Raw genomic sequence first — 18845 nt, 5'->3', positions numbered from 1 at the left:
GCTGCCCAGCACTCTCAGAAGGTGCTCCTGGTCTGGTAATCCCTCTCCTAGAGATTCACGCTAAGGAAATGAGCGAATCTGCAAAGCGGTAAATGCAAGGAATTTCACTGCAGTGTTGTTTCTAATTATAAAAGTTTGGAAATAATCTAAATGCCCGTCAACAAGGGATTGATTTAAATTACTTATATATCCATATAATGGAAACAATGTCAAGCTCTGGGGAAGATTCTGGTTTGATGGCTGTTCTTATGAAAAAAGACAAGGTTTGTCTGGCTGACCATGAGCTTAACATGAGCTGATGCAGTGACACAGCTGGGAAGCCAGTCGCTAACATGAATATAAAGCCAGAAGCAAAAGCAGCCTGGCTGTCCACTACAGGTGTCAGATCACAGCAGAGGACCGCGTCTGGGCACAAACCGCTTGCTTCTCCTCGTTTGTCTGTGGCAGACATTGCTAATTGATCACAGATTCCCTCCTGCAGATCTCCTCATGCCTGACCCCAGCTGGCTCGTGGCAAAACTCTATTTGCCAACCCCAAATTACAGTATGCCAGGAATAAAACTCCAGGTCTAGAAACCACCTCTCACAAAGAGCTGGGACTGGTTGGCAGGAGAAAAGCAGCCAGAGGGGAGGGAAGATGCCTAGCATTAAGCCTCTGACAGGCTGACAAGAGAAGGATGGAACAGATGTTTGCAGACAGAACTACGGCCGAGGTTGTCCTCCCTGAGAAAGTATGTGCTCATGTGGTTAGCGCTGCTTAGGAAGTGATGAGCTCTCTGTCATAGGAGATGTGCAAGCTGCAGGTCAGATACCTGTCAGGGATCTAGCAAAAGAACTCCTCTACCGGCTAGAATCTGCTATGGACTGTCTGAATCTGCACCCCTCACCCCATGCATCCCCGCTGCCCTTCACTTGCATTCTTCTGCCTCTGAGGGGCCACACTCTGGTCCAACTCAAATCCCACTTCCCGCACGAGGCTACCCCCAGCTAGTGAAACCCCCCATTCCCACACTCTGTCATGGTGTAGATTACCTGGAGAAAGAGAGAATGTGAGGGGTGGACCCCACCCCACCGGGAGTCCCATTCCATGAGGGATTGGTCCCTAGAAGTCCTGGCCTCCAGCAAAGACTGGGACCCGACACGGGCTCCTTTCCGAGACAAAGCTCCACATGGGCACAATGGGGCTCCAGAGGTGAGCTGGCCCAGCACAGCTAGCCAGCTGATAGCTGGAGCTGCACACGGATGTGTCCCTTCTGGCCCCTGTGGCCTAGGGACTCAGAGCCCTGAATCCCGAGACAGTGACCCCAACCTCCTCCTCCCCTTCTCCAGTCTTCCAAATGTGCCTTCCTCTGCCAGAGGCTGGTGTGTATGATATTTATGTGGGGAAATGGCTGGATCGCTACAGAACAGCGTCTAGAGTTTCCGACCGCCCTAGGATGATGAAAAGCACATAAGAACTGAAAACACATTTTGAAAAGTGTAACATCCCTGTGCCTTCCTGCCAAGCAAGGGGGCTGGATGGCCTCCCTGCTGCAGCCTCCGAGCCAGATTTCTGGGTTGGAATTCTGCTTCTACTGCTTACCAGCTGAGTAACCACGGGCAAGAATACTTCCATGCCTCAGTTTCCTTTGCTGTAAAATGGGGGCAGAGTCCTGACTACACACGCCTGCTATGAGGCTTAACAGAGTCAACACATATGAAGTCCTTAAAAGACTGCTCGCTTCATAAAAGGCATTTTCTAAATGCTGTCTCTGGTTATTCTTTGACTGATAGGGCCCAACCTACACATCCCGGCAGCTAGAGGTGGGGGGCAGACAGGCCCAGCGTGTGAGCCAGGGGACCCGCCTCTGCCCGCTACAGGGCCTCTCTCTGTGCAGACAGCCGCCTCCAGCCATGGGCTGGAGTCATTGGTGACGAGGCCCTAGGGAGGGCGGGACAGTCCCAGAAAGGGACCCGGGCTCCGTGGCTCAGACGCCACGTCCTGACTCTAGCTGGGGAGTGAGTCAGGGCCGGGGCGGGAGGGCCCTCAGCCACTCGGGCCACGGATGTCTCTAATTATGGCCTTTGAAGTCACGAATGACTTTTCTCAAGAAAAATGTTAGAGGAGGCTCCAGGCAGAAGCAAGGGGGCATGGGTGAAGACGGGACCCTCTGTTAGCAGGCTGGCTATTCACCCCAACGTAAGGACGCCGATCGTAGGAACAGTTAATGTCTATATAGTTAGCAGTGCTCTAAGCATTAAATGTGACTCAGTCCTCGAAACCACTTTACAGGTATGGAGAGGAGTTTAAGCTCAACCCGAAGGTCATACAGCGAGTGGGTGAACTCAGAACCCACGCAGTCTGGTTTGAGTCTGCACACTTACCCACTGTGTTCACATGACCCCTTAATCACACACACAGGTTTGGGTCATGTAGTGGTAACTCTCCTCTGTAAAGCCTGCTGCATACAGGTGCCGTGTTAAGTGTTTAAACTACATGGCCTGTAACCCAACTACCATCGCGGGGAGCCAGGAGGGAGCCGTGCCTTCTGTATGTGGGCTTGGGGCTTGGTGGAGTCGAGTCACTAGGCCAAAGCTACCCATGTAGGGAAGAGCAGGGCTCGGACTTGACCCCAAGCAGGTGTCTCAGCCACCCAGCTGTCCAGAGGAAAAAGCATGCCATTGACATGCCGAGGTAGAGCTGGGGTCCAGCGCCTGGGGGGCTTGGGGTTGTGCACGGTCACGAGATAAATAAGCCTGGGCTGTGTGTGGCCAGGTCTGGTCACGTAAGATGGCAAAGCCACCCGCTTCAGAGTGGGCTTGGCCCATGCTGGAGGAAGCAGCACTCTAAAGCCTGCCTGTGGTTAAATGTCCATGCCAGGAGCCTCAGCCCAGACTGACTGCTGGCAGTCTGCACGGGCCAGAGCAAAACAGCCTCCTGAAATACATATGCCCCTCGTGCCTCCAGGCCTTGTGGCCTCCCAGTGCTCTGCTTTCAGGGTTTCTGATTTCCAAAAAGGGAGTCTAGGCCAGGGCAGGAACAACTAATTCCCAGCCCTCACACATTCTGCCGTGGGGCTTCTACAGCTCTTTGCTGCCCAGGCCATATTAACTGAGGTTTATCACTCAGGAGGGGATGGTTTTGCTCTGCTCCAGGTCCTGGGGGAGGGATGCAGATTAACTAGGGCAGGATCCGGGGAGGTGAGGGTGGGAAGGAAAAGGTGGCCATGTCCTCTGAGAAAGAACGGGGAGGGCTCAGCTGCAGAAAGGCAGCCTTGGGACCATCTACAACTCCCAGGTCTCTGCAGGGCCATCCTGGGGCAACGGGAGCAGGCAGGTCAGTCACACCAGAAGTAGAGTGAAGGCAGCCTGGTAGCTCTGGGGATGTAGAGGTTTTTAGCAGTTCAGCTCTTGGGGAAGGGGCTGCCTCAGGAAACAGCGTCCACGTATTTAATCCCATCAAGGAGACTCAGAAAGGATTGATGGCTTGCCCAAGATTGCAGAGTTCAGGAGCAAAGCCTAGACTCAGCTGTGCGACATGCTCCCAGTCTTTCCCACTCGGTGAAAAGTCCCCCGGGGCCAGGGAGGCAGCCCCCAAGGGCTGGCCTGGCTGCAAGGAGCAGAGTACAAGGACACAGAGGGGTGGATTTCAAGGGAAGACTGAGAGCATACAGGAACGCACAGCTGGTGTGCCCAGCAAGAAAGGGACAGAGAAGACCTCCCCACGGAAACTGGGGAGGCCATTCTTAAGCAGGCCATCCACAACGTCTTCCCTGGTCAGGGTGGGGAGAGGAGGTGGTGGAAAGGCAGCACCCCCACAGACGCCTAAACCCATGATAAGTGTTCTTGGGAAGACAGGTGTCTGGCTGGTGACCAAAGTGACTTATGAACACCCAGCCAATGTCCCAAAGCTTTGTCCCTCCTGGGAGAAGGAGCTGGGGACCACCTAAACCAAGTCCTGGCAATGCTGGGCGTCTCCGCTGGGGGGCAGGGTCAGGATGAACGGGACCCAGAAAGAAAGAGCCTCAGGAGGAGTGGTGAGCAGGACGGGGTGTGCTTCTAGTGTGTACAGCCAGCGGCGATCTGAGGAGGGCCCAGGGGAGGCACTCGTGCAGGCACAGATGTTGAGCCCTGTGCTCCCAGCCTCCAGGCACTGCCACAGCCTGGCATGGAGGGGCCCGGGGAGGCTGGTGCCCTTGCAGGAAGGTGTGAAAAGACTTAGGGTGTGAATCCACATGAGGCACACACGCTCAACATGACTTCTGGCTGGTTAACCAAGAGCAAGGGAGGTGATGAGCTGTCTGGACAGTCCAGCAGAGACCCCAAAAGGGCTTGCTGGGGGTCAGGGGCAGTCAGGAAGGTTCCTGCTTTAACCGGTTCCCAAATCTGCTTTAGTGAGGATATACAGTAGTCACAACATCTAACTGCCCAGCACCACCCCCCTTCGATGACTGGCGGACCTCTCGAAGACAGGCAGGCAGGCTCACCAGGAGCCCACGCACTTTCCCGGCCCCTCGGCGAGAGCGACTCCATCCTTTCAGCCACTCAGGCCCAAAATCAGAGCAACTCCTGGCAACTCTCTCTTCCTCACACCCTACTGCCCACCCGCCAGCAGATGTGGTTGCTCCACCTTCAAAACTGAGGCCGCACCCGACCAGTGGGCCTGCCCCCCTGCCCCCAGCCCGGTGAGCTGCTGTCACCTGTTCCCTGCATTGCTGCCACAGCCTCTCTGATGGGCTCTCCTGGCCTCTTACTACACACCCTTCTACATACAGAAGCTGGGATCCTATTAAAACACAACTCTGACCAGGTCCCTCCTCTGATCCCACCTCATTGGCTCACGGAGGCCAAGTCCTCAGACGGACCCAGAAGACTGCAAGGCCCAAACATTCTTCCTGCTACCCCTCCTCCATGCCCCCTTGGCCACCCCGCCACAGCCCCCACTGTCCTCCTGTTACTCTACATTCCCGGCACACTCCTACCTCAGGACATTTGTACATGCCGTTCCCTTTGCCTGGTGTCTCTTTTCTCAGATGTCTTCCTGGTTCACTCCCTCATCTCCTTCAGCTCACCTCATTTAAAAACCATACCCTTCCCCCGCCCTCCCTTATTCTTCCCTGCTCCATTTCCTTCTATAGCACTGAACCAGCACCATCACACCACTATATGTGAGGATAGGACCCCAAGAGCTGGGGCTTCCCTGCTAGGATGGGGAACTGGACTCTGTTAAAACACAACTCGGTCACTCTGTCGCTTCATTCAGCGAACATGTCCTGAATGCCAGCTAGGTGACAGACCCCTGCCAGGCACTGTGAGCATGGCCGTGAACAGATAGACACAGCCCTGTCCTCATGGGCACACTGGGGGATGCAATTAATTAATAATGACGGCTTGTGTTAGGAACAGTAATGGAGGAAGCGTCAGGCACTGTAGGATGGTGAGCAGAGCCCGTGCCCTGGTGCCAGAGGTGGAAAATCTTCCTAGGAGGCATGTGGCATCAGCCAGGACCCGCGGAGGAACGCCACGCGGCAGTGAGGGGTGAAGGCTGAGTGGACAGAGGTGGGTATTCACAGCGCACATGAGGGACGGGACAGAGAAGTTCAGTCTGGCATATACAGAGGGGCGGGCAGGACCAGACCTTGCAGGGCCTTGTGAGGCTTGTTAAGGAGTCCGGACTTGACCCCGGGACCAGGGCAAGGCTGAGTGAGCAGGGGAAAGATGGAGAGGGGAGGTGGCAGTGCCTGGGGGACAGCACTGTCTACACCAGGTGGTGAGGAGCTATGTGGGGGGTGGTGAGAAGCTGGGAGACACCTGTGGGAGGAGTGGGAGGAAGGACAGGAGTCCTCAGGGTCCTGAATCCAAGTTGGCGGGGCCAGAGTCACCAAAAGTTGAGGCAGCAGAGAGCAGGGACACGGCAACGCAAGGGTGGCACAGGGCGGGGATCGGAAGTCGGGCTGTGGCGGGGTAAAGGGAGGAGCTGGTGCAGAAGCTTTTGAGGATGGTGGCTCAGGAGACGGTGGAGATGGGTGGCAGCTGAAGGGGGCTGGGGGCTGCAAGGAAGACTGGTTGTAAAGCTGGGACAGACCTGGGCCCAGGAGGAGAGGGGGGCCCTGGGAAGGCCCAGGAGGAAAGGGCACTGGGCATGGGCTGGGGCCCTGAGATTTGAGCTGGCAGGGGGGGATGCAGCCAGGTAGGGCCCTTCCTCTGGGGGTCTCCCTGCTCCCTGAGGGGCAGGCAGGGGGGTCAGAGGGCTGCTGAGGGGGCCTGACCCCTCCCACCAGCAGGCTGGGGCTAAGGCAGGGCCAGCTTCAGGTCTCAACCAAGAGACCTTGGCCCGAGGTCTCAACCAAGAGAAAATGGGGGGTTCACTCCAAGCCTGTGCCCCACTGCAGGAAGTGGGCCCACAGACCTCTCAGGTGGACCCTGAGCCCACAACAGCTGCTTCTAGAGCAACCCTACATGGGTGCCCAGCTGCCTCTCTGCTGACTGCCCCCTTATCTCAGGGAAGAGAGCCACAACCAAGCCCCGGCCTGCTGACTCCCTACCCTGAGGCCTGCCCTGCCGAGGCCGAGACAAGGTCTGGCCCAGATGTACCTCCCAGGCTATAGCATTATCTCTAATTACCCGGCACCGAGACCTCCAGGAGTAACTTTCTGTATACATATAAAAATATACAGCTCTGAACAATAAGCTTCTCAAAGCAGAGGCTATTTTTAGAGCTATGCTTACTGAACCAGCATCCAGCATTTCCCTGCTTGTCAGCAGCTCCCGGGGGGATGGGCAGGCGCCACAGGGATATGTAGGCAGCGCTTAGGAATGGTGGGGTCTTCTCGGACCTCTCGAGCATAGCAGGGAAGGGGCCGTTTGGCAGGACGTCCAAGCTGGCGGGGGCGTGGCGGTGGCAGCCAGCTCTTGCTCCTTGCCCTCTGGTCCTGAGCGCCCTGCACAGCTCTGCAAGGTCTGCCTCCATCCTAATGTGGTGACAACATGAGTGACAGGGAGAATCTCCAACCCCAGCTTCCCTGAGCCTCGATTTCCCACTTGCCTGGGGTGGGGGGAAGGCCACCACTTCGAGGCAATGTGATGGAGTCAGGTGAATGGCGCCCTGGCAAGGAGCCCTGCAGACAGCCAATGCCCTGCCTAATTAGAGGGAATTATCCAGGAGGGGCCTCGGCAGCGCCTTCCTCAGTTGGGGCTTGTTCTCGTCAGCGCACAGCCAGAGGGAAGAAAAAAGTCTGCTGTCCTGTGAAGCCAGCGCATGCAGCCAGGCCCTCACCCTGTCCTGTCAACATGTTTTCCAAGGTCATCTTTCTGGCCCTGGGGAAGTGGTGGCTCCAGTCTCCCCAGCCCAGGCCTCACTCCTAAACATAAAGAACATCTGTCTCCAGCCTGCTAGAGATGGGCTGGACTGTCCCAGTCCTCTGCTTGTGAGTCAGTCCCATTAAAATAACCCGGAGGACCAGAACGGGCTTTGGAGATGGGAATTCAGGGTCCTGGAGACAGGGACGGGCAGGAGGGCAGCCCTTGGAACCTGCGATCAGATATCCCTTGAATGTTTATGATCCTGGGGGCTCCCATCGGGATGAGGGTCTTGGCTGTGCATAAACACTGAGCCCGATGCAAGGCCAGGGGAGGCCCCGCATGGTGCGTGGTGCCTGCCCAGGGGGTCCCATGGAGCTCAGAGCATGGCAAATGTGTGTGTGGGGGGAAGGGGTCACCCAGGCAGGAGGGAAGGAAAAGGGGTTCTAGATCTACAAGTGCCACCTCCACTGTCTCGGTCATGTCGAGCTCTTGGGTCTCTTCATAGCACACCCCTCACTATCTTTTTTCCATTCATTTGTTCTGTAAGTCTGTCTCTTGCTGTGAGAAAGCTGACTCCAGAAGGGTGGAGGTGTGGCTGCCTGTGCTGCTTCTGTTTCTGGATCAGGCATCCCCAGTGCTGTGAACAGGGCTTAGCACAAGCAGGTGCTCAGTTAGTATTTGTGGATGGATGGATGGATGAGTGATGGATGCTACTGGTGACTAAGGAGCCCACAAGAACCTGGAAGGCAGCATCACTCATCTGTCCATTCAACAAACACAGAGAGCTCTATGCCAGGTGCACCCTCCCACAACCGCACCTCGTCTGACCTTCTCCCCTGGACCAAGAGCCGCGGGACCAAACCCCTCTCATTTCCTTCTAAGACCCTCGGGCGGCATCCCCTTATCACACTGTCCCCTGGCATTTCAGCTGGGCCCCCTTGTTCACTCCCTGTGAACCTGGGGCAGGGCTCACTCCTCTCTGGTTTGCAAGCAGGGGCACCGAGGCCTGGAGGGGAGCGAGGCTTAGCTGGGTCACTGACACACTGCACAGCCGAGACGGGGCTCACTCCCTCACCCTGCAGCTGGGCCTCCGAAATATTAAACGGTTGCAGAATGTTTCTCCGAGATACAGATATGTGGTCTGCACCCAGAACACTGCTCTCCACGCCCTGAGTCACAGGGGGACAGGGGCCTCATGCGGTCCCACCCCTTGGGGACCCCTGGCTCAGTTCCCCTGGGCCTACCTCTGCCCTGTGCCCATCTCCCACAATCCTGGGAAGGCTGTGAGGCCAGGCTGGCTCTGGCGGGGCCTCAGACAGGAAGCAGAAACAGAGTCTCACTCCACAAGTTGGTGAACGTGTGCTTTTACTTAGGCTGAAAGCCAGCTGGCAGAGGGCAGCCATGAAACTCTGCATGAGGGCAGGCGCCCGGGGCGACGCAAACACCCTGCAGTCAAGTCCAGCCAGGGCCTCTGCTCGGTGAGGGGCCAGTCCTAGTGGCATCGCCATTAGTCCCAGAGCAGTTGGTTTTCAACCTGCCTGGGATCTCACCCTACATCCTGGAGTCCGGAGCATTAAGCTGGGGATAGGCCTAAACCAGGGGGATAATCAGGCTTCAACACCAGTCCTGCAGTCAAGCCCAGGATGGGCAGCCTTTCCACAGAGAGTCTGTGAAAAAGCCCTTTATTCTCCCCAGTGCTATCTGGGCCAGGCCAAGGCAGGGTGAGGCCCATCCGGGACCCTGAGCCTTGCCCCCGGGGCAAAGCTGGGTGGGAGGCCTGATGCCCCCCCTCCCCCATACAGACACTGTAGACCTCACAGAGCTCCCTGAAAGCCAGAGGGTCTCTCTGCTCATGGCTCACGGGGTCTCAACACAGAGCTCCAGGTCAGCAGCCCTGGGCCTAAAGAGTATTTAAAAAAGAAACAAACAAAAAACCCTCCAAAGCTATAATAAATCACCACACTTGACATCTAGAAGGTATTTTTTCTCCTTTAAATGCAAATCCAGGCTTCTGACTTTTCTTGGGGAGAGAAATGGTTGAGGATCTGGCCATACTGGGCCCACGGTCCTGCCTGATGACAGACAGAGCAAGGGTAGCCACACCCAGATGGGGCATGCTGTTCCTCTGCCCTAGTCCTCACAGCTCCCTATTGCTCACCATACTCGGCCTGCTCCTCCCCCATTGGTCACCTTCTTGCCTGCTGCCATGCTCACAGAGGACCCATCTCAAAGAGCAGCAGTCTGATCTGCGGACCCGGGCTCAGCCATTCCCAGGGAACCTGATTTAGAACACCAGGTCCCGAGGGGCAGGATCCAAGACTTCCCACAGCTCTGCACGGCTAGTGGGAATGTCAGGGCCTTCCGCTCGGCTGCATCCTGTATTTAACTTTTACAAGACCTTACCGATGTAATGCCACCACACTGGTTCTGATCCAAAACCACGTGGCCATCATAGCCACCAAGCCTCAATTTCCCAGATGCCCTCATTTCTCAGTTCCATATGGTCAAGATATCATTTGAAAAGCCCTCTGATGGGGCACCTGGGGGGCTCAGTTGGTTAAGCGTCCGACTTCAGCTCAGGTCATGATCCCACGGTCCGTGGATTCGAGCCCTGTGTCTGGCTCTGTGCTGACAGCTCGGAGCCTGGAGCCTGCTTCAGATTCTGTGTCTCCCTCTCTCTCTCTGTCCCTCCCCCGTTCATGCTCTGTCTCTCACTGTCTCAAAAATAAATAAACATTAAAAAAAAAGAAAAGAAAAGAAAAGAAAAGCCCTGTGATAACCTGGTGTCTATTCTCAAACTGGACTCTCAGGTGGTCTCCTGGGGTTGGAAGCTCAGCTCTGCCCACCCTCGGCCGCCTCCTCTGCCTGTCTCTGTATTTGGAACAATGCCCTCCTGGCTCCAGAAGCACCCACAGAGAGTATGGGGAAGATCGGTGAGATCAGACCATGTTGAGACGAGGTTCCCACTTCCGGGCTGAGTGACCTCACCTCTCTGGGCTTCTGGTTGTCTCATCTTTGCAGTGGGGATCATTCCTGCCCTTCTTGCCCAACAGAAATGGGGGAATCAAGAGGGGACACACTTTGCCAGCTACAAACCCCTGTGTAGGCATGTGGGGCTGTCTCTGCTGTGCTCCCACTGCTGATCAGAGAAGAAGGGCTCAGTAGAGAGTCTTTTGCTGGGATTGTCAAGGCCAAAAAGAGGGATTCAGGATAAGTGTCCTCCAGCCAAGCACCAAACTAAGCACTTCCTGCTTGGGAAACCAGAAATGTCTCTTGTGGATCTGTACAGAGCTTTATACTTTCAGAAGCCCCTTTCCCTGCATCCTTCCCACTGCTCACCTGGTCTCAAGCAATAAAGTTTACAAAACAGCTTCCCTGACTATGATCTCATCTGTGTATGGCATTGCCCTCTTCCTTTTCTATATATATAGCTATTTTCTATATACTCTGCCAGACCCTCACCCCCAGCTAAGCCAGGGTAGTCCTTGTTGGTTTTGACTTTTTGACTGCATAAAGACGACCAGAGCTTCCAACCCCTGGGGCTCACTCGGAAAGATTTTTCAGAATACACACACACACACACACACACACACACACACACACACACAGAGCCAAAAATCTTCTGGCTGAGCCAAATTAAATACAGAGGCCTCTAGTTATTTCCATACGTGCAAAATGGACTCAAATAAAGCAGTTCTCTGTGGCAGGCTCCAGCAGACAGGGCTGGGCCAGGCCCCAGGGACGCCCCGGGAGTGCCGGGCGGGAGGCACAGGCTGGGGAGGCTGGCGCTGGGACAGAGTGTGGGCAGAGAGGAGGAAGATGCCCACTGTGCAGGCCTCGCTGCCTCCGGCCCACCCTGCTGGCCAGGGCCAGGCGTGCGGCCGTCTGGGAGCCTGGGACAGCCTCGGCCCCAGCTCTCCAGTCCCACCCAGACTGGCACCCATACTAAGCTTGCCTACCCTCAACAGCCAGAAAGCACTTTCTAAAATGCAAATCGCTCAAGTCTTTTCGGGCATAAAATCTTTGTCATGGTCCAGGCGTCTCAATGGGGCACTTCCTCTGGCCTCCCACAGGCTCCCAACCCACCTCCCAGCCTGCTGCCCCTCCCGCTGACCCCACCTCACTCCCAGGCTGCAGCTCTGCGGCGCTGTGACTCCCGGCCTGGCCCTGGATGCGCCACCACGGAGGGAGCAGAGCCCACAAGAGCCCACGGGACTGCTCTGCCCAGCTGTGAGCTGACCCCAGGAGGCGGCGCATTTCATGTGTCTGGGTCCGCAGTGATGAAAACCCACGTATAAAATGCGTAAATGAGTAAATAAATGAACGGACGACGGCACGAAAGATACTACACTGACAACAACAGATGCTCGCACAGAAATAACTCATAGCGTCCTGTCACAATGTTTTAAAACAGATTTTCATTTTTTAAAGCAGTTTTAGGTTCCCAGAAACACTGAGCAGAAAGTAGAGATATCCCATATTCTCCGTCACCCCCTCACCCCACCCCACGCATAACCTCCCCCACTCTCACCTCCCCAGCCCTCTCTGTGCTGCATTTGCTAATCCATGGACCTACACTGACATGAGGTTTTCACCCCAAGTCCACAGTTTACAGGAGGCTTCACTCTTGGTGGCGCGGACAACCACTACTGGAGACGGATGCAGCGTCATCTCCCCATTTCATGGATGGAGAAACTGACGTGCAGTGGGGCGATGTGACTTAGCACAGCCCACACAACCCCCACACAGGTGACTGAGGCACCGGCCCAAGCACTTCACGCCCCCCACCTTCCGCATGGTCTTCCCTCTCCTGGGAAAGCCTCCCCCTCACCTGCCGACCCCCATCTTCCCACGTCTGGGGGAAAGATGGAGGCTCAGGATAGGGAGCACCAACCCCTCAACCTCCTGCACCTGCAGCTTTGGCACACGGCCCTTCCCTGTAGACTGCCTGTCTGGCACCTGGCAGAAAGGGGCTGTGTGACCTTGGGTAAGTGACTTGGCTTCTCCGTGCCTCCGTCTGCTGGCCATAAAATGTGGGTACTGTCTATCTCACAGGCAAATGATAATGCAGACACAAATCCTCAGCCTGGGGCCTGTCACCCAGAGTGCTCAGGGTAGCTGCTGTTATTATCACGATATAGGATTATTACTCCCCACGGTGCACGGGGGCCATGGGGACTAAGGGAGGGACTCTAAGGCTGTAGGTGTGCAACAACGGGAAGAAGCCTTAAGCACACCCTTTGTTCACAAGTAGGCGCTGGACCGTGTGACCCAACCGCAGCACGTGCACCTGAGGAGAGCGAGGGGTGAGCTGACAGGACATGGCCACTGCTCAGAGCAGAACGGGGGTGGGACTCAGGCCCACGGTTTGTTTTTTTAACTAAACTGGGTTGAGGGCCCACTGGGTGCCAAGCACTGTAAGGTGCAAGGGGTAGTATATGTTCCTAAAAATATATCAGAATATTATTGAAATACAGGAATTGCAACTAAAATTTGCCAAGCACCTGTTATGTGCCAGGCTCCAAAAGCAGCACCATTAGAAGCAGCAGGGTGGAAGAGACCACATGGTGAGAAGGGAAGGGGACCTGGCAGAGGCCTAGGGAAGCCCGGGACTGACACAGTGTGGTGGGAGGAAGCCGGGAAAGCCTGGTCGCTTAGGCCAGGGAAGAGCGCTCAGAGTGTCCAGAGGCCAAGCAAGGTGAGGGGCCAACCTGTCTCGGGGCAAAGGCAGGTGCCACTGCCCAACTCTGCCAGCAGGCAAGGGGCAAGGAGGGCAGCAGGCAGGGCCTGTGGAGCCACTCAGCAGAGTCCCAGTCCTGCCTGGGGAGCCAAGGCATGACGGCAAGAGCCTTGGGCACTCCTGACCTGATGCGAGCCCAGGAAAGTCCTCGCCTGATGGGGACGCACGAGCCTGGCCTCCCCTAGCCACCTGTAGACACAGCGCCTTTGACACAGACTTCTCTGAATGGGGCAGGCATCGCTTGGTCTTCAAGGCTGGGAAACTGGCCCGGCCTCCAGCTTCCCCAGTTGGGTCAACGCGGCCAAGGGCCGTTTAGGGAACTCTACGCTTTGTCCTGGGAACCCACCCCAACAAACTGGACATCTCCGCCTCCACACGACAGGTCCTTGACTAAAACCACCAAAATGTCTGGGATGTGCTTTGAAATAATCTGGGGGCAATGAAATACAATTGTCTGTAGGGGTCATCGTACCATTCTCTCTAGTTCTGTGTATGTTTAAAATATTCCATAAGGAAAAGTTCAAAATAGTGCTAAGAATCTGCTATCCACATCAAGGCCTTCCCCGGGCCATTTCGCCAATTTTTACTAAGTAGGAAAACAAAAACAAAATCCCAGTTCCTGCCCATTTAAGTTATGGCTCTTAGAAAAGTCAGTGGCCCCAAAGAAACAGAGAGGAGTTTGCATGGCTGCACCTCCCCCGCTCCTTCCTCCTCTGGTAACAGCAGAGGAAAGAGCTGCTTCCCCAAACACTTCCTTTCCAACTGCCCCCCCACCCCCGCACGGGACTAATTGCACTTCGGGGTCCACTCCAGGGCCTGTACGGGGAAATCACGGCAGGAATAACAACTGTGGTCGATACCAATTAATAAGAACCGTAGGAACGACTGGCATTTAGTGAACACCTACTACAAGTCTGGCACCGTTCTAGCCCCCCCTTTCTTGTCATCTCCGTGGAGAGTCATCCCAGGGAATGTGGAAGACAGTTCTTACACCCAGATGACCTCCTGGGGCCGGCAAACACTGCTGCTGGGGTTCAAGGCCACTTGCCAGGGCTTCCAAGGGTCCTCTGTCAACTCTGCAAAATGACAGTGCACCTCTGTGCCCATCTGAGTGCCAGGGCCCAGTGGGGTCCTGCCGGTGCCTTCCCTCTCCTCTGCCCACCATTCTAAGGCCCAGACTCCCCCCACCTAGTGATGTCAGGGAGCAGGAAAGATACATTAACCAGAATACCAAATGACCTTCTGCAAAGCTTGGGCATTATTTTCATTTTTGTCTTGGTTTGCTTATCCGTAAAGTGGGAATGCCACCAGCTACATACTAAGGGTCCGGGGAAGTTCAAATAAGGTAAGTATGTAAAATTCAAAGGCCACCCAAATGTCAGATACTATCATTTTTATTCTGTGGCCTGTTCCGGCTCCGGTCTCAAACCTCTGCCAACTCCAGACCCACCAAAAACAGTTGTGGCTTTGCTCAAAGCCAGCTGAATCCTTTCCCTTTCATTCCAGCAGGTTCTAGGCACTGTTGTATATGTCACCCACAACCACCTCGCACGATCCCCACTCACAGAGGTGGCCACCTTGCCCTGGCCATTCATTCACAGAGGAGCAGAATTGGGACTCATGTCAACTTTCTCCAGCCCAAATGTCACCTTCTTCCCGCTGCGGCCAGCTGCCTCACTGCCTGGCGGCTGGACCAGGCTGGGGAGGGCAGGACAGCACAGTGAAGGACCCAAGGCCAGGCTCTGGAGCTCTTAGCCGTATTCGGCACCAGGAGCAACCCCAGGTAGACCAGATGCCACACTTGCCCTAAGTACCAGATCTCAGCACAGGCATCCAGTGGAGAACTCTGGAGGCCACCATGCCCCACCTCAGGGGCACGGGGCTGAGGCATCAGCCTCAATGTCCCCACTCCTGAAGTGTCCCCAGGGGGCCTCTCCATCACCCATGGTGCAGACCATTTCCCTGTCCTGTCTAAGAAACCTTCACTCTGAGAGCCAAGCCACCTTATTTTGCAATTTTTCCAACCCATAGGCAAAGCGATTCCCAAAATGCTTTGGACCGTCCTCTACAAGCACATGCACAAGCCTATGGGCCTTCGTCGTCTGTCACCAAGGCTGCGACTGTCTCGCTCGTGAGCAGCACCACGACCCTCGCGTGGCTCCCCTCAACTCGCACCCCTCTTCTTCCTTCTCACTCTTACCTCTGGCTTTGTCTGTGGCCAAAAGGAGAGAAGATGCATTCCTGTCTAACAACACATCTCCCCTGAATGAGTACCATGGTCCAATTTCAGCACAGTTGGACCTGGAAGCCCTGATGTCACAGCTAAAAGCTAGCACCTCTCGGGTGTTAACTGTGTGGCATTTAAGCACTTCGCGTGGATTAATTTGTTTAATCCTCATAGAAACTCCCTTGGTTCCTACTGTCACCTACATTTTACAAATGGGGAAACCAAGGCACAGGAAGCCTGAGGACCACGCCTGAAATCACAGAGAGTGTGCGGAGCAGAGCTGGGGTTAGGGCTATGGGCGGGCTGGCCACAGAATCTGCTCCCCTAACACTGGGTCAAACGTCCTTCCTCAGCAAATGACCACAAGAGTCACTAAGCCCACCCCTCTTCACAAAGGGGAAACCGAGGCCCAGAAAGGGGATGGGAAGAGGTGACGGGTGCCGGAGCTTCTAGGGAGGCTGAATGCCAACAGCCAGAGCCAGCTCTGCCCAGGCCTCTGGAGGGAGAGAACCTTCCAAGCTTAGCAAGAATCAGGATGGATAGTAACAACCACAATGATTATAATTAACATTTATTGAGCACTTACTGTATGTAATACGATAAGGCACGGTTTTAAGTGTTTCACGTGTACTGACTCATTTAATTCTTGTGCCACCTAGCCTCCCTGCCAGAAAAAGGAAAAGCAAACACCAGTTGCTTCCATCTTTTAAAACAGCCACCGGGGACAAAATATTCATGGTGGTGGACAGACCTGGACTGGGCTTGGGCAACAGGCGATTTTGGGGAACCTGAATGAGGAGGCTGTCTCCTAGCTGGGGATTCTTCCAAACTTTCCAGTTTATTAACAGTCCTTCTCCTCTCTCGTGGGAGCGAGTTCAGCAGCCCACATGCATGTGTGTCTCCTAATGATGTCAAAGGCCCTGGCCTTGGGTTTCCTCACCATGCAGAAGCTGGTTGTGTTTGCTCTGGTCCTGCAGAGAGTCAGGGGACAGCTGGCTTTTGTCCCCAAGAGCCCGGTCTGTGCTGAGGCTGGCCTGGGGCAAGTGTGCTCCCTTCAGACTGCACAAGTGCTCGGGACCAAAGGGCTCGGTCTCAGATTCCGGTTGGAGCATCTGGGGGAGCAGCTCTTGGGGTCTGAGGGGTCTGGCAAGACACCAGGGGGGCCCAGAGGGTTTTCATCAAACCAGCCTGAGGCTGGGACATTTGGGAACATTTTGGAAATGATGATACCAGGGGATACCAGACACACCTGTTCCATGGCTTGGGAAAGATGCAAAAGACTCCATTGTGACGGCGACATATTTTGTTAAAGGTTACTTAATCCCAGAGGAGGCACGGGCTGGCTAATGAAGAACACAGACCCCAAAGCCAGGCGGACTGAGTGCAAATCCCAGCTCTAAGACCTGCCGGCCAGTGACCCTGGGCAAGTCACATAACCTTTCCCCAACTGTTCCCCAAATGGGGACGGAATGCTATTATTATTATTACTACACTGACCTTTGGGCAAAGAGGAAAAAACAAATGTGGTCATAGTTTCCCCGTCCAGACAAACAAGGAGGGACTCTTGCTATGCTTCTGCATCTGGGCCTTCAGTTCAGATTAGGCTGTCACCATGTTAGGAAAGCGGCAAACCGAGGAAAGAAAACGGAAAGAATGACCCTCTCCATCAAGAAGCAGGGAAGCCATGGCTACGTTCAAATAAAGCATAAAAGGACATTAAAGTCAGAGCAGCTAGGACCATGCCTTACCCTCAAGGACGGGGGTTGCACAAAAAGCCATGCAGCTCCAGAAGCCACCGAAAAAGAAAACCGCGAGGAGCCACTTTAACTCAGTAGCTCTCCAAAGAGAAGCGGCAGTGATGATGCTGATGTTGACAGCTGTCACTTGTTGGGGCATCTAATAGGTATAAGTCACCTGGCCAAGCTTCATATCCCCTCTGGGGAGCCCCATTTCATGGATGGGAAAATCAAGGCTCAGACAGGGAGGCAACATCACCGAAGCCACACAGCTGGGAAGAGGCAGAGTTGGTTTTGTGCCACCCCGAGGCCTGTGTTCTGTGACACATTGTTTCAAATCATTAATCCTGGTTCCTTTACATCTAGCCCAGGGCCTGGCACAAAGCAGGGGCTCAGTAGCTGGTGAGTGAATAAAGGAACACAGGAAAGTGCAACAGTGGGTCTTAATCACCTTCTGAGAACAAAGCACCCCCCAGTGCAGGAGAGCATGCGGGTGCATTCGCTCACAGACACCCGGCTGTGCCTACCACTTGGCCACAGGCATCAGGACGCACAGGCCCAGGGCTTAAAGGGGCACTTGCCCGTCTAGGGGTACAGCCACAGCAGCCAGAGGAGTGGCAGGTCCAGGTGGCACCACGCCATGTTTTCCACCATAATCACCATCTATTGCCTCTCAGCAGCAGCTCAGGCAGGGTGAACGGCCAGATTCTCCAAGGCTGCACCAATTAATTCTTCAAGAGCCTTAATGGCCTTTAAACTCATTATGCTTCGATTCTGAGGACAAGTGATAAATCACATTCAACGGCCTTTGAGCATCCTCCCCCACCACACAAACACACACACGCTTCTGGGCCTGGGGGGCCCAGGCCACCTCTGCGGAGCTCTCCCCTGGGGCCCCTGGCCTGGTGCAAGCCCACTGGGCAGATATTCCACACGTCATCACAATTCAGAGGAAATTTACAAAAGGGGAAGGAAGAGAATCCCACAGGTCACTGGCGGTGGGAAGAGCAGAGTGCTGACTTGGACAGTCGCAGTTGGAGCTGGAGACGTGGGGCCGACTAGCACTGCCAGGGCTGTCGGACGCATCCTCAAGCATCTCTGTGAAGCGGGTATCATCCCCTTCCACGGAGGGGGCCACTGAGGCTCAGAGGGATGTGGCAACTTGCGTAGCGTCACAAAGCTGAGCTGGGATTTCAAAGTCCGTCTGCCTCCCCAAGCCCTCCTCTGCTGATGCCCTGAGCTGCTCTGGACTCACAGATTCTCCTGGCAAACCAAGATATCTCGTTCCACAGAATCTGGTCAGATAGCACCCGCGCACACACACACATATACATCCTGAGCTCCTGGAGCCCGGGGAGCCCTGTTCAGTCCCTTCCAGAAACACCTATTTGCCCAGTCATCACACTGTCTGACCGTGCAGCTGTCAGTCCTGTCCATGTTTTTGAACTGGAGCTGTGTAAATATTAGCACAGCTAGTTCATAGTCCGGCTTCCTTGAGCAAAAGCCTGAAAATCCTGGCAGGGGCTGGCAGGGGCCCTCCAGAGGCCCTCCATCAGAACATCTGGGTTCGACTCCAGGATACCTTGTCATATTCTGGACAAGTCGTTGGATTCCCTATCTTAACAGCCCCTTTAGAAAGGGAGGGTAAGAAAGGGAGGGTAACAGCCCATTTAGAAAGGGCAGCCTGGGCTGCCGCAAGTCTCAAACAGCAAACCATCATGGTGCTGCCATGTGAGGTGCCATGGGCTGTTAGGGTGGCATGGCTGTGCTTAGAAGGGCTGTCTTGGAGCTGTTACAGACTGGGGGTCTCCTGAGGTCCCTGGAGCATGCTGGCTCCTTTCTGGGTTTAGAGAGGGTTTAT

General features: G+C 55.1%; 1 protein-coding gene across 14 annotated transcripts in view; it reads right to left on the bottom strand.

Moving 5' to 3' along the window:
* IQSEC1 (IQ motif and Sec7 domain ArfGEF 1) overlaps positions 1 to 18845 on the bottom strand; it is a 423845-nt gene that overhangs the window by 51957 nt on the left and 353043 nt on the right. The window contains exon 2 of one of the 14 annotated variants that reach the window (XM_078442701.2): positions 6709 to 6950. The exons of the other annotated variants lie outside the window; for them this stretch is intronic. Within the exon in view, the coding sequence (XP_078298827.2) occupies positions 6709 to 6719 (11 nt within the window). The 5' untranslated portion in view covers positions 6720 to 6950. The remainder of the gene's footprint in view (positions 1 to 6708; positions 6951 to 18845) is intronic. 14 annotated transcript variants of the gene reach the window in all.

This window comes from Panthera onca, chromosome A2 (assembly GCF_046562875.1).
Source record: "Panthera onca isolate mPanOnc1 chromosome A2, mPanOnc1 haplotype 2, whole genome shotgun sequence".
Classification (NCBI taxonomy): Eukaryota; Metazoa; Chordata; class Mammalia; order Carnivora; family Felidae; genus Panthera; species Panthera onca.
The sequence above is the reverse complement of the archived record's forward strand: the minus strand, read 5'-3'. Positions and strand labels throughout refer to the sequence as shown.